The 11,213-nt window shown below is 50.3% G+C and overlaps 5 protein-coding genes; 3 read left to right on the plus strand and 2 right to left on the minus strand.

The window, feature by feature from the left end:
• Nucleotides 1-315: 315 nt before the first annotated feature.
• FFUJ_00887 (probable NADH dehydrogenase (ubiquinone) 49K chain) lies at nucleotides 316-1,823 on the plus strand (the record flags this gene model as incomplete). XM_023570063.1 has 3 exons in its annotated part: nucleotides 316-963; nucleotides 1,014-1,755; nucleotides 1,807-1,823. 3 exons carry the CDS (start codon nucleotides 316-318, stop codon nucleotides 1,821-1,823), a joined length of 1,407 nt encoding a protein of 468 aa, XP_023425514.1.
• Nucleotides 1,824-2,069: 246 nt separating this feature from the next.
• Nucleotides 2,070-3,581, minus strand: FFUJ_00886 (monooxygenase-like protein; the record flags this gene model as incomplete). XM_023570074.1 has 2 exons in its annotated part: nucleotides 2,070-3,364; nucleotides 3,413-3,581. The coding sequence occupies 2 exons, from the start codon at nucleotides 3,579-3,581 to the stop codon at nucleotides 2,070-2,072; spliced, it is 1,464 nt and encodes a 487-aa protein (XP_023424635.1).
• A 655-nt stretch (nucleotides 3,582-4,236) lies between these two features.
• FFUJ_00885 lies at nucleotides 4,237-6,365 on the plus strand (the record flags this gene model as incomplete). XM_023570086.1 has 2 exons in its annotated part: nucleotides 4,237-5,660; nucleotides 5,774-6,365. The coding sequence occupies 2 exons, from the start codon at nucleotides 4,237-4,239 to the stop codon at nucleotides 6,363-6,365; spliced, it is 2,016 nt and encodes a 671-aa protein (XP_023424636.1).
• A 630-nt stretch (nucleotides 6,366-6,995) lies between these two features.
• FFUJ_00884 (probable H+-transporting two-sector ATPase chain b precursor) lies at nucleotides 6,996-7,929 on the minus strand (the record flags this gene model as incomplete). XM_023570097.1 has 4 exons in its annotated part: nucleotides 6,996-7,021; nucleotides 7,075-7,297; nucleotides 7,361-7,809; nucleotides 7,899-7,929. 4 exons carry the CDS (start codon nucleotides 7,927-7,929, stop codon nucleotides 6,996-6,998), a joined length of 729 nt encoding a protein of 242 aa, XP_023424637.1.
• A 363-nt stretch (nucleotides 7,930-8,292) lies between these two features.
• FFUJ_00883 (putative ribosome biosynthesis protein NOC4) lies at nucleotides 8,293-10,061 on the plus strand (the record flags this gene model as incomplete). XM_023570108.1 has 3 exons in its annotated part: nucleotides 8,293-8,912; nucleotides 8,976-9,858; nucleotides 9,915-10,061. 3 exons carry the CDS (start codon nucleotides 8,293-8,295, stop codon nucleotides 10,059-10,061), a joined length of 1,650 nt encoding a protein of 549 aa, XP_023424638.1.
• Between the last annotated feature and the right edge of the window lie 1,152 nt (nucleotides 10,062-11,213).

Here is an 11,213-nt window from a genome sequence, read left to right on the forward strand (position 1 = left end):
CTTCTTAGTTACAGTAACTCGGCTGAGTGATGTGATGCAATTGGCGACAGATGGTGCTCACGGAGTGGAAAAATCAACGAGTAATGGTTGATTCTTGATTGGTCAGTTCTTCGCAAGAATAATAGTCCGGCCCACCACCAAGAGCAAAGCTCCCAGGTTTCGACACAGATCCCCGGACCGCGGGAGATGACGGCCACTATCACGAAGGCGAATTCCCCTCCATCAACCTGCCATTGACCTCGAGCCAGAGGCCCTCTCGGGAGACTCTACACATCTCGTCTCACTAACGGCCGTTCCCTCTCTGCTCTTCACACAATGGCTTCCCTCCGACTTGCCAGCAGAGGCGCCAAGAGCCTGTGCATGCGGCCAGCAACATTCGCTGCCCGCCCTTTCTCGACGACCTGCCTGCGAAAGTACGCCGCCGCCGCCGAGCCCGTCGGCACCAGACTCGTCCCAGTTGACGAGGACTTCTCATCCGCTCAAGATGCCTACGGCCTCTCCAAGCCCCGAAAAGCCGGTACCCGAAAGTCGCGCGAGAACTCCGTCCAGGACCGAAAGGTTCGACACTATACCGTCAACTTTGGTCCTCAGCATCCCGCTGCCCACGGCGTGTTGCGTTTGATTCTCGAGCTCAATGGTGAAGAGATCGTTCGAGCCGACCCCCACGTCGGTCTGCTGCACCGAGGTACTGAGAAGTTGATCGAGTACAAGACATATCTCCAGGCTCTGCCTTACTTTGATCGACTTGATTACGTCTCTATGATGACCAACGAGCAATGCTTCTCTCTTGCTGTTGAGAAGCTTCTCAACGTCGAAATCCCTGAGCGAGCCAAGTTTATCCGAACTCTGTTTGGCGAGATCACCCGTATTCTTAACCATCTGATGTCTGTTCTCTCACACGCTATGGATGTTGGTGCTTTGACGCCTTTCCTGTGGGGTTTCGAGGAGCGTGAGAAGCTCATGGTAGGTGGATCATGGCGAGTTGAAGAAAATCAGCAATTGACATGTTCCAGGAATTCTACGAGCGTGTTTCTGGCGCCCGTCTCCACGCCGCCTACGTTCGACCCGGCGGTGTTCATCAGGATATCCCTGTTGGCCTCCTCGACGATATTTACCAGTGGGCTACCCAATTTGGCGACAGAATCGACGAGACTGAGGAGATGTTGACTGATAACCGTATCTGGATTGAGCGATTGAGGGGTGTTGGTGTTGTTCCCGCCACTGAGGCTCTGAACCTCTCCTTCACTGGTGTGATGCTTCGAGGTTCTGGTGTTCCTTTCGATGTCCGAAAGAACCAGCCCTATGATGCCTACGACCAGGTTGAGTTCGATGTTCCCGTTGGAACTAACGGTGACTGCTACGACCGATACCTTTGCCGAATGGAGGAGTTTCGACAGTCTCTCCGCATTATCCACCAGTGCCTCAACAAGATGCCCGCAGGTCCCGTCCGTGTTGAGGACTACAAGGTCTCTCCTCCTCCTCGATCCGCCATGAAGGAGAACATGGAGGCTCTTATTCACCACTTCTTGCTCTACACCAAGGGCTATGCTGTTCCTCCTGGTGAGACCTACTCTGCCATCGAGGCCCCTAAGGGTGAGATGGGTGTGTACGTCGTTTCTGATGGTAGCGAGCGACCATACCGCTGCCACATTCGCGCTCCTGGTTTTGCCCACTTGGGTGGCTTCGATCACGTCTCCAAGGGTCACTTGCTGGCTGATGCTGTAGCGGTTATTGGTACTATGGATCTGGTGTTCGGTAAGTTTGCTTACTTTAGTTTACTGAGAAACAATGCTAATACAATCGTAGGTGAGGTCGATAGGTAAAGCATTTTCGAAAAGAAAGAAGGTTAGAATGGGTTTCTTTTGTTTGTAATCATAGCTGATAGGGAGACCACGGTAAATACTCCCACAAACGTCGTGTGCTCGAGCGAGAAGCTATGTAGAGGTGATGCGTGTTCTGAAATAGCAATGAATCATCTTATTTCCATTATTCTTGGGTGTGATATGTACAGTTCCAGTGTTACAGACAAAAGTATATGCGCTGAGAGTTGGAGGTTTGTCTGCCGAAGTCTACAAAAGCTTAGTACCAGTCCCAGAAGCCTGCTCCATGAAGAAATTCTTTAGGGGGCCGAGAGCATTGACAGCCCGAAGACCAACCGAACGAAGCGGCACAAGAGGACCACTCTCGACAGAGTAGAGTTTATGAAGCTTATCGCAAACGTTCAGAATGACATGATTGGCAGCATAGCGCTCGCTGTTATAAGGCTCGAGAGACAGCTGAGTGCCGAGGTCCTGACCATGAGAGACAGCATACTCAATGGTTTTGGCTAGGCTCTGGGCATCCCCTTGACCCTGATTCAAGCCTTGGCCAGCTAAGGGGTGAATAGTATGCGCCGCATCGCCCACAAGTGCGACGCGTTCGCCGGTGTATGTATCGGCATGGCGCAGCTTCAGAGGGAAAGATGCGACGCTCCCCTCCTGAACTCCAGCAACAGTCTGTGGAAGAGACTCCGCATCAACATGAGTGTGCTGCAAGCGCCAAGATAGCTCCTCTGCTTGGTTATTCTCCTGCGAGTGCATGAATCCAATGTCGACGGGGCTCAAACGGAAGGCGGCGTTGACCATAGCGATGAAGTCCTTGGGGCTCAGACTCTTGAGCAAGGCGGCCTTCTCAGGTGTAGTAGACCAGACCAACGTAGCGTATTTGCCAGGCATAGGGAGCATTGCAACAGGGCCCGTAGGCAAGAATCGCTGGTACGCAATCTTGTTGAACTGCCCGCCCCAGCCCTCGCCTTCGAGCTCGAGCGTAGCGACAACGCCGTGTCTACCATAGTCCCATCCGCGGCTGTTGATACCGGCGAATGTGCGTACTGGACTGTTGGCCCCATCTGCGCCCACAAGGAGTCGTGCTGCCAGCGACTGGCCACTCGAGAGCTGCACGACTGGCCATTCGCTCAGATCCAGTTCTTCGGTCTCCTTGCCCAGTTCAATACCCTCCACCTTCGTTTTGTCAAAGACGTCCACTCCGCCGAGCTCTTGCAATCTCTTGAGCAGGCCAGATGTTAAGTTCAGATTTTCAGCCATGTAGGCAATTGTCTTGTCCCCGGTCGTACTGGGTGGCCAGTCGAACTCTATACGGGCACCTGTCACTCCATCCCAAACTTGCATCTCCTGGTAGTCCTGCACACGTTCACGCTGTAAATGTCGCCATGCGCCGATTTTGTCGAGGTATTGAGCCGATGCAGGGGTAAGAGAACTGCATCGGTTGGAGAATTGGGTCAAAGGGAGTGAGAACGACTTGGTTTTGGAAAGGTCCTGGGCTTCGATGAGGGCAACTCGGAGACCGGCCGTCAAAGGATTAGCCCCTACTGTTTGTTAGTCACTTGCTGATTGAGCGGACAAGAAAAACTCACGAAGAGCTGTCAGTAAGCTCAAGCCGGCTGGCCCACCGCCAACACATACAACATCATAGATATTGTCCTGTGCCGAGGTTGAAGCCCGGCGCAGCTGATACTGATATTGTCGTACACAGCTCCGACAGACGAAGCCGGGCTTTCCCAGCACAGATTTTCGAGCCAGCATTGGTATTTGATATCAATTGATCCCCTAGACTCGAAGAGCCAAGCACAAACCCTTTTCCAAGTATGACTTGCAACTACAACAAATCTTCGACTAATCGTCCCTTAATCGTTCGATAGGTAGCTCGCGGGACAAAAGTGGCGCAACATGTGGCTTACAGCATCTGTGGCGGTGCTACACCACATGGCTTATGGAGCATGGGTGGAAGATCCAGCGGGTCAAGTGACAGGGGATTGCCTCTGTACCACGAGCCTGATTTGAGTTGCCACAGACAACCACGCTACTCAATTTATCATTGCGTCAAGGGTCTCACCCGCGCCCGTCATCAACAATTCGCCTGTCAACCCAGAGACAAGCCTTTTTCACACGATTCATCCCCCCACTGCGACTAAAATTTGCTGCCTTTTGCAGTTTGTTCTTGTGAAGACGAAACCTGATCAATCTCCTCCTGTCTTCATCGTTACAGAAAGCCATCGTGGGAGATTAGGAGTGTTGCGTGGCCCTTCTTTGTTGATCTCCTCCTGTCTACACGAAGCTCTAGCTCAAGGCATAGACGGTCTCATTCCTGCGGCCTGAACACCATCCCGCATTGTCATCCTCGTTTATGCTCTAAAATTCTTTTCGCTTATCGCGCTCTTCCTTGGTCTCGACTGCCGCCATGGCCGACATGGAGGACTACCTCGAAGAAGGGTTTGACCCACGTTCGGTCACTATTCCGCGTCTGCGATCGATTCTTGTTACGCATAATGTTGAGTACCCCGCGACTGCCAAAAAGGCCCAGCTTGTCGAGCTGGTTGAAGATCATGTACTGGCTCAAGCGCCAAAGCTGCGGGCTCAGCGCGCCCGAGCTAAGAGATCAAGCATGGGAATCGTGAATGCCGGCAGTCCGGAAGATAACGGCACCTGGGATGACTACGATCTCCCACCTCCGTCGACTACCAAGAGGCGTTCTAAGTCTCCTCGAAAGTCGTCGGCACGTGTTAAGGCTGAGGATGATGTCCTGGCGACTCCTGTGCCCAGGAGTCCTACCAAACGCAGCACACGGTCAGTAAGCCGTGCGCTTTCTCACGCTGACGACCACGAGAACGACGATGCCCCTCGTTCCGTTCGCCAACCGAGGAGAACAGTTACGCCACAGATTAAAGATGAACCACAAGAAGAAGAGACAATCCTGCCCGACCACGAAGAAAGCGTGTTCACTCACGACAACCCTTTTCAGAGTGGCAGTTCGCCTGCTCAACATAAAACACCTACCAATCGCCGCCGTACAACTGCCGGCGACTCCATCAGAAGTGTAAAGTCATCGTCCCGGCGCAGGACAGATGGTTACAATGACGATTATGAAGATGATGTTGAGCCTACTCCCAGATACCGCGAGCCGACTCCGGACTTACTGGAACCTGGTGAGGAGTTCACCCCGAACGAGCAATTAGAATTGGAGCAAGCTGCAAGTCGGGGTGAAATGGAGATCGAGCCTCGCAAGCCTTCTCAACAGGTATCTCGAAGAGGTGGTTTTAAGGCACCTCTCTTTGTCCTCTTGATGTCTCTTGTTGGAGCCTACCTTGCGTGGTATCGTCAAGAGAAAATCGCGGTTGGCTATTGCGAAGTCGGTGGTCAAGCAAAGCCACTTTTCTCACAAGACATTCCTGTCCCAGACGCTCTTGTTCCTTTCATTGAGCCTCAGTGCGAGCCTTGCCCTTCGCATGCGTATTGTTACCATGACTTTTCGGTTCGTTGCGAGAATGGATTCATTCTCAAGCCGCACCCATTGTCTCTTGGTGGGCTAGTGCCACTTCCACCTACTTGTGAGCCGGATGGCGAGAAAGCGCGCCGCGTTAAAGCTGTAGCTGATAGAGCTATTGAAGAACTCAGAGATCGCCGAGCTCAGTATGAGTGCGGAGAGCTTGTTGATGAGGATGGCAAGAAAGAGGAATCTCCTGCGATGGCTGAACACGAGCTTAAGGCGACCGTGAGCCGCAAGAGGTCCAAGAGACTCAACGAGGACGAGTTTGATGAACTGTGGGCTGCCGCCATTGGCGAGGTCGCCGCTAGAGATGAGGTCGAGATCATTGAGACAGCACCGTAAGTTCTTTCTCTCTTCACAGCTTAGGACTTTCATGACCTATCTGGCGACAATTTCATTGCTCCAATTGTTTCTGACTATTGACTAACCAGATCCACCATTGACCCTACAGATCGTCCAATTCCTCCGATCTTTCAGACAGATGGCTATCGTCCTCGTCTCTCGCTCGCCTTCCGTACACCTGTGCGATCAAACGATCAATCCGACTCGGCCTGGCAAGATATAAATTCCCAGCTGGATTTTTGATCGCTCTAATTCTCGTTATTTTCTACTTGCGAGCCCGATATCGGAAGCACGTAGCTACAAGTGCTCAAATTCCTGCTCTCGTCGACCTAGTACTGGGTAGACTTGCCAATCAGAAGGAACTAGGTGAAGAAGGCATCGATGATCCTTGGTTGTTTTTACCAAACTTGAGAGATGACGTCCTCCGGGCTATTCACTCGTTGTCTGAGCGAGAACGTATCTGGCAGCGGGTTCGAGCTGTTGTAGAACAAAACAGCAATGTTCGAACCAGTCAGCGCGAAGGAAGAAGCGGCGAAGTAGGTCGCGCTTGGGAGTGGATTGGCCCTGTTGCTGGCAACGGAGCAAGGAGGCGACGGAGCGGCCGGGTATCACTCGGTCCTAACTCTCAGTTAGAGTCGCCAGAGCCAACAAAGGCAACCCCTGATGTGAAAAAGTGGGAGGAATCGAGACCAATCTACTAATATTCAGGTTCAATATTTCTCGTCAAGTATCCTGCTTTACGCATTTCTTAATTACCATTTCCTAAATGTTTGACGAAAGGGGGTGGTTCTCTTGGACAAAGATATCAGGAAGCATAGAGCATCTGCCTTTGGAATCGGAATTGGCGTTGGAGGTTGCTGGTCTTTTCCATGTATCATTAATCATGTGTAGATGCACGATAGTTTCAGAACAACCTATATTCATGTTCATCAAAGCGTCTCGAGTAATAGTGAAGCATTGTGGCCAAATGGAACAATTTACGAAAGACTGCTCAGTGTACGGTAGGCATTTGACGAAATGATTCACTAGGTGGGAATGACGAAGTCGTTGTGCTGAAATGTTTTGTTTTGGACATTTGCTATACGCCGAGAAAAGGCGATATCGGAGATTCCGACCTTTCCCGACGAGCAATTTACAAGCTCCGACAAACCCAATTGAACACAATCGACCCAAATCTTCCCAAGATCTCACGGGTAACAGCTTTCCGACAGTGAAGTAACTAGGGTCTTGATTGATTCGGCTAATGCACAGGTGTTGTTATGACACAGAAGGGGTACAAAGAAAAACCGTGGAATCTAGGGACCGAGCCTCTAGCGGCGGCGTTTAATTATCTATTGGGCCTTGGAGGCAACGATCTCTGGGGCAAAAGGTTAGTAATGCTATTGATTGGCAGTAATTGGCTGCACGTACTCTCAATATCCGCAACACTCTGCTGGAGGATCTGCTGAAGAACCTTAGGGTTCTCAAGCTCCTTCTGGACCTTTGCGATAACGGACTGAGCGAGCTCCTTCTGCTGTCGCTGCTTGACCTGGCCTTCGTATCGGACCCAAGAGTCAAGGACGGTCTTGGCCTCAGCAGCAAGAGCAGTCTTCTGCTCCAATTCGAAAGCCTCAGCCTCAAGCTTGGCGGTCTCCTACAAACACAACCATAATCAGCCACATTTCCAGCTACCATCCAATGGACACTTCGGAATTACCTTGGAAACCTCGAAAAGGTTCTTGGTGATCTCAACAACGCTGCCCATCTGCTTGACGTCCTCAATGCGGCCCTTGACGGCCTCGGTGTGGTCGGCACGGGCGCTGTTGAGGATGTTCTTGATCTTGTTGTTCTGCGTCTCAGCCCACTCCCTGTAAGCCGGGCCACCGTACTTGATCAAGGCACCCCAGACTGAGAGAAGGGAGATGGCGATGATGGTCTCCTCGTTCATGACGTAGTACTCGCTGGAGATGGCGTAGATGGAAAGACCAGCGGCGGAGCTCAGGATGGCGCTCTTGCTGAGCAGGCTGTTACCGGGAAGAGCGTCAATGATGCTCTGGGCCTTCTTCTTGGGGTCCTCGGCGGGAACATTGCTGTTGTATCGCGCTGCGGCAACAGAGATGGCAGGGGCAGCTCGGCGGGCGAGGACGGGTCGGAGGAGGGGAGCGCCTACATATAAGGAGTCAGCATGGGTCGGCGGTGCGCCAATTGGGATCGAATTGGGTTCGGTTCGAGGAATTCGAGATTTCTTCACATACCGACGGCGCTTCGTACCAAGCGTGACGCCATTGTGGGATGGTTCGTGATGGGGGTATCCGGGGCTTGTCGTTGATCGGAGAGCTGGAAGTGAGGTTGAGGTTTTATCGCGCTAGTTCGGCAACAATCAAGAGCACGTGACCTCAACTATCAGATTTAGATCTGGAGCCGGCATTTTCCCGTTGGCTCATAAGTGGATATGATTGGCCAAATTTTCAACGATCAAAGAAAGATTTCGAGATTTTGCTTTTATGAACTTGAATGAAGTAAGTTTTTCTCAAAGTAAGGACTTTGACTTTATTATTTAAAAATAAAAAAAAGGTAAAAAGTAAGAAGTTCATTTTACTGCGCAAACTATTTCAAACGGATTCGTCACACTTCTCTAGCAAACCCACGATGCCAAAAGCGGCCTCTACAGAGGGCCTCAAGCGCAAGAGGTCTTCTTCAACTCATGAGAAGTCCACCACTGAGCGACGAAAGAGAGCATCGTCAACGTCCAGCAATGAATCCGAAGATGCCAGCGCGAAAATTCTATCAATGGAAGAAGGGATTCTAGAGTCACGGAAGAACTATAACGACCTCACCGTTTTGCTCAGTACAGCAAATGACTTTAAGCATGGGGGCCAGGAGAGCATGCTCTCTACAGTTGTCTTGTGCCGAATCTTTATCCGATTACTCACTCAAGGCGCTTTGATCGCCAAGAAGACTCTATCTGAGAAAGACCTTTTTATTGTGGGATGGCTGAAGGAGCGGTTTGCCGAGTTCAAGAAAATTCTGGCTACTATTCTACAGGATGAAGAGTTGGCGACTCCAGCATTAACCCTATGCATGAAAACACTCAAGGCAGAGGGCGAGTTCCTTTATGACAAGGACGAGTACACATTCCCTCGAGCTTTTCTTCGAGAGATCGTTTCCTCATTATTCGAGAGCGAAAATGAGGATGTGGTCAAGGCATATGTGGAAGAGTATGTGGAGCAATACGACGATATCCGCTACTTTACCTTCAACGCAGTCAAGTAAGTCGCCTCTGATTCTTTTCAAACGTTAGGTCAGGGAGCTCTCGACTGACCATCACCTAGGCACATTGTGGAGAAACAAGAAGGCAATGCCTCGCCAGAGCTCTTTGATCGATGCTTTGCGCTCTTGTCAGCTTTGGACGGTGTCCCTGAATCTGCCGATCAGCTTGAAGATTTCTTCGTTCCCAAACCAAAGAAGAAGACACATAATCTACGAAACGTTAATCAGCACAAGAAACAAGCTCAGGAAGCATGGCTCTCTCTCATGACCCTTGTTGAGGAAAAGGACCAGCGGAAGCAAATTCTCAACGTCATCTCGACCGTGATTGCTCCTTGGTTCACAAAACCTGAGTTACTTTTGGATTTTTTGACAAGCTGCTACGATTCGGGTGGTTCAATGTCTCTTTTGGCTCTGTCCGGCGTCTTTTATTTGATTTCGGAACGCAACCTTGACTATCCATCATTCTATACCAAGCTCTACTCTCTCCTCGACCGCGACATTCTTCACTCCAAGCATCGATCCCGATTCTTCCGTCTTCTAGACACATTTCTTGCTTCCACACATCTACCAGCGGCCATGGTGGCCAGCTTCATCAAGCGCCTTGCTCGTCTTGCGCTCAACGCACCCCCTGGAGCCATCGTTTTCGTGACTCCCTGGATCTACAACCTGCTCAAGCGTCACCCAACATGTACATTCATGATTCATCGAGAGGTTCAAGATCCAGAGGTGAAGAAGCAAATTGAGGAGCACGGTGTCGATGATCCTTTCCTCTCAGAAGAGGCGGACCCTATGCAAACAGATGCGATAGAAAGCTGCCTTTGGGAGCTTGTTCAACTTCAATCGCATTATCATCCTAACGTTGCAACTATCACCAAGATCATCTCGGAGCAGTTCACGAAGCATTCCTACAACATCGAAGATTTCCTCGACCATTCATATGCCACCGTAAGCCCCCATTCCTTCGGCAATGCATGTCGGGGACTTTGCTAACACTCACATAGCTCCTCGAAGCCGAGATGACAAAGGATGTAAAGAAGGCACCTGTTATCGAGTTCCACATCCCTAAAAAGGTCTTTACGCCAAACGACGGGGAGGCTGAGGCCGAAGCGGATAGCTTACTAGTTAAATTGTGGGACTTTGACAACTGAGGTTGATTGAGGATTATTTTTGATACCATGCACATGTTGTTCTGGCGGAGACTGGTTCCATAGGGAAATCACGGACTCAGTACAATTTTGGTATATATCAGCAGAATATATACTAATAATAATAGGAATTTAGTGGCAACATACCTCCAAAGTTATGGATGTTGAAAGAGAGTTGCCAAAGCCACACATAAAGGAACCGAGACTTGTTGGAGCCAAGCAAGCTAAAGACTACCTAGGTGACAATTTCCTAACTTGTAGTGTGAAACATGCAAAAAGATAACATCCAACCCCGTATGGGATGGGTCCTATCGACGCGGGCCTGATTCGAACAGACGCCTCCGAAGAGAATAGATTTCTAGTCTATCGCATTAGACCACTCTGCCACCGCGCCTTTGCTGAGGACTGATTCCGGTGAAAATTATCCAGCACCAGGAGCACGTCTACTCAGATGCATGCCTTACCTTGTAGTACATCCATTGATGCTGAGATGGAAATAGGCATCGTGGTTAAGCACAACACTTGCATACCTGCCTACCTAGTGGGTACCTATGTTCAGACCATTACTGGCCACAGAACAAGTTGGCGCTTTAAGTGGTTCAATGAGTAGGTAGGTAGGTAGGTACTTACCAACCCAGTGGTCTACCTTACAGGTAACCTCCATATCTATCACTGAAGACCTGAAGTGAATCACCCCAGACTGTGGGGATCCGTTGCTATTTACAGCAAGTACATCGCCATAGGTTACTGGCCCGCCTGTGTTCTGTTTGCAGCCCTGTTGGATCGCCGCTAAAGTTAGCATACTGTTTACTGTGAATGCATCACCGTGGACAGCAATTACGGCCGTCGGTCGTTTACCACGACCAATATTATACTGGACAAAATGCAAGCGATGAGAAGTCCGTTTAGAAAAACCCGTTCATATCTTAACTCTAAAAAAATAAGGTGATTCTTGGCCTGCTCTTGACCTCCACTATCTCAAGGTTGTCTGTTAGTGGAAACTACACTAAAAAATTATCCCTGTCAACCATTGATAGCTGACATCATTACCTCTTCATTTGCAGTTCCAAGCGAGAAATCCCACTGTACCTCCGTCGTTGGTGGTATTCCTCTCCTCCTCGGCCTTCTTCTCTTCTCATACTTCTTAAAAACGCT

This window comes from Fusarium fujikuroi, chromosome FFUJ_chr01, assembly GCF_900079805.1.
Source record: "Fusarium fujikuroi IMI 58289 draft genome, chromosome FFUJ_chr01".
Taxonomy (NCBI): Eukaryota; Fungi; Ascomycota; class Sordariomycetes; order Hypocreales; family Nectriaceae; genus Fusarium; species Fusarium fujikuroi.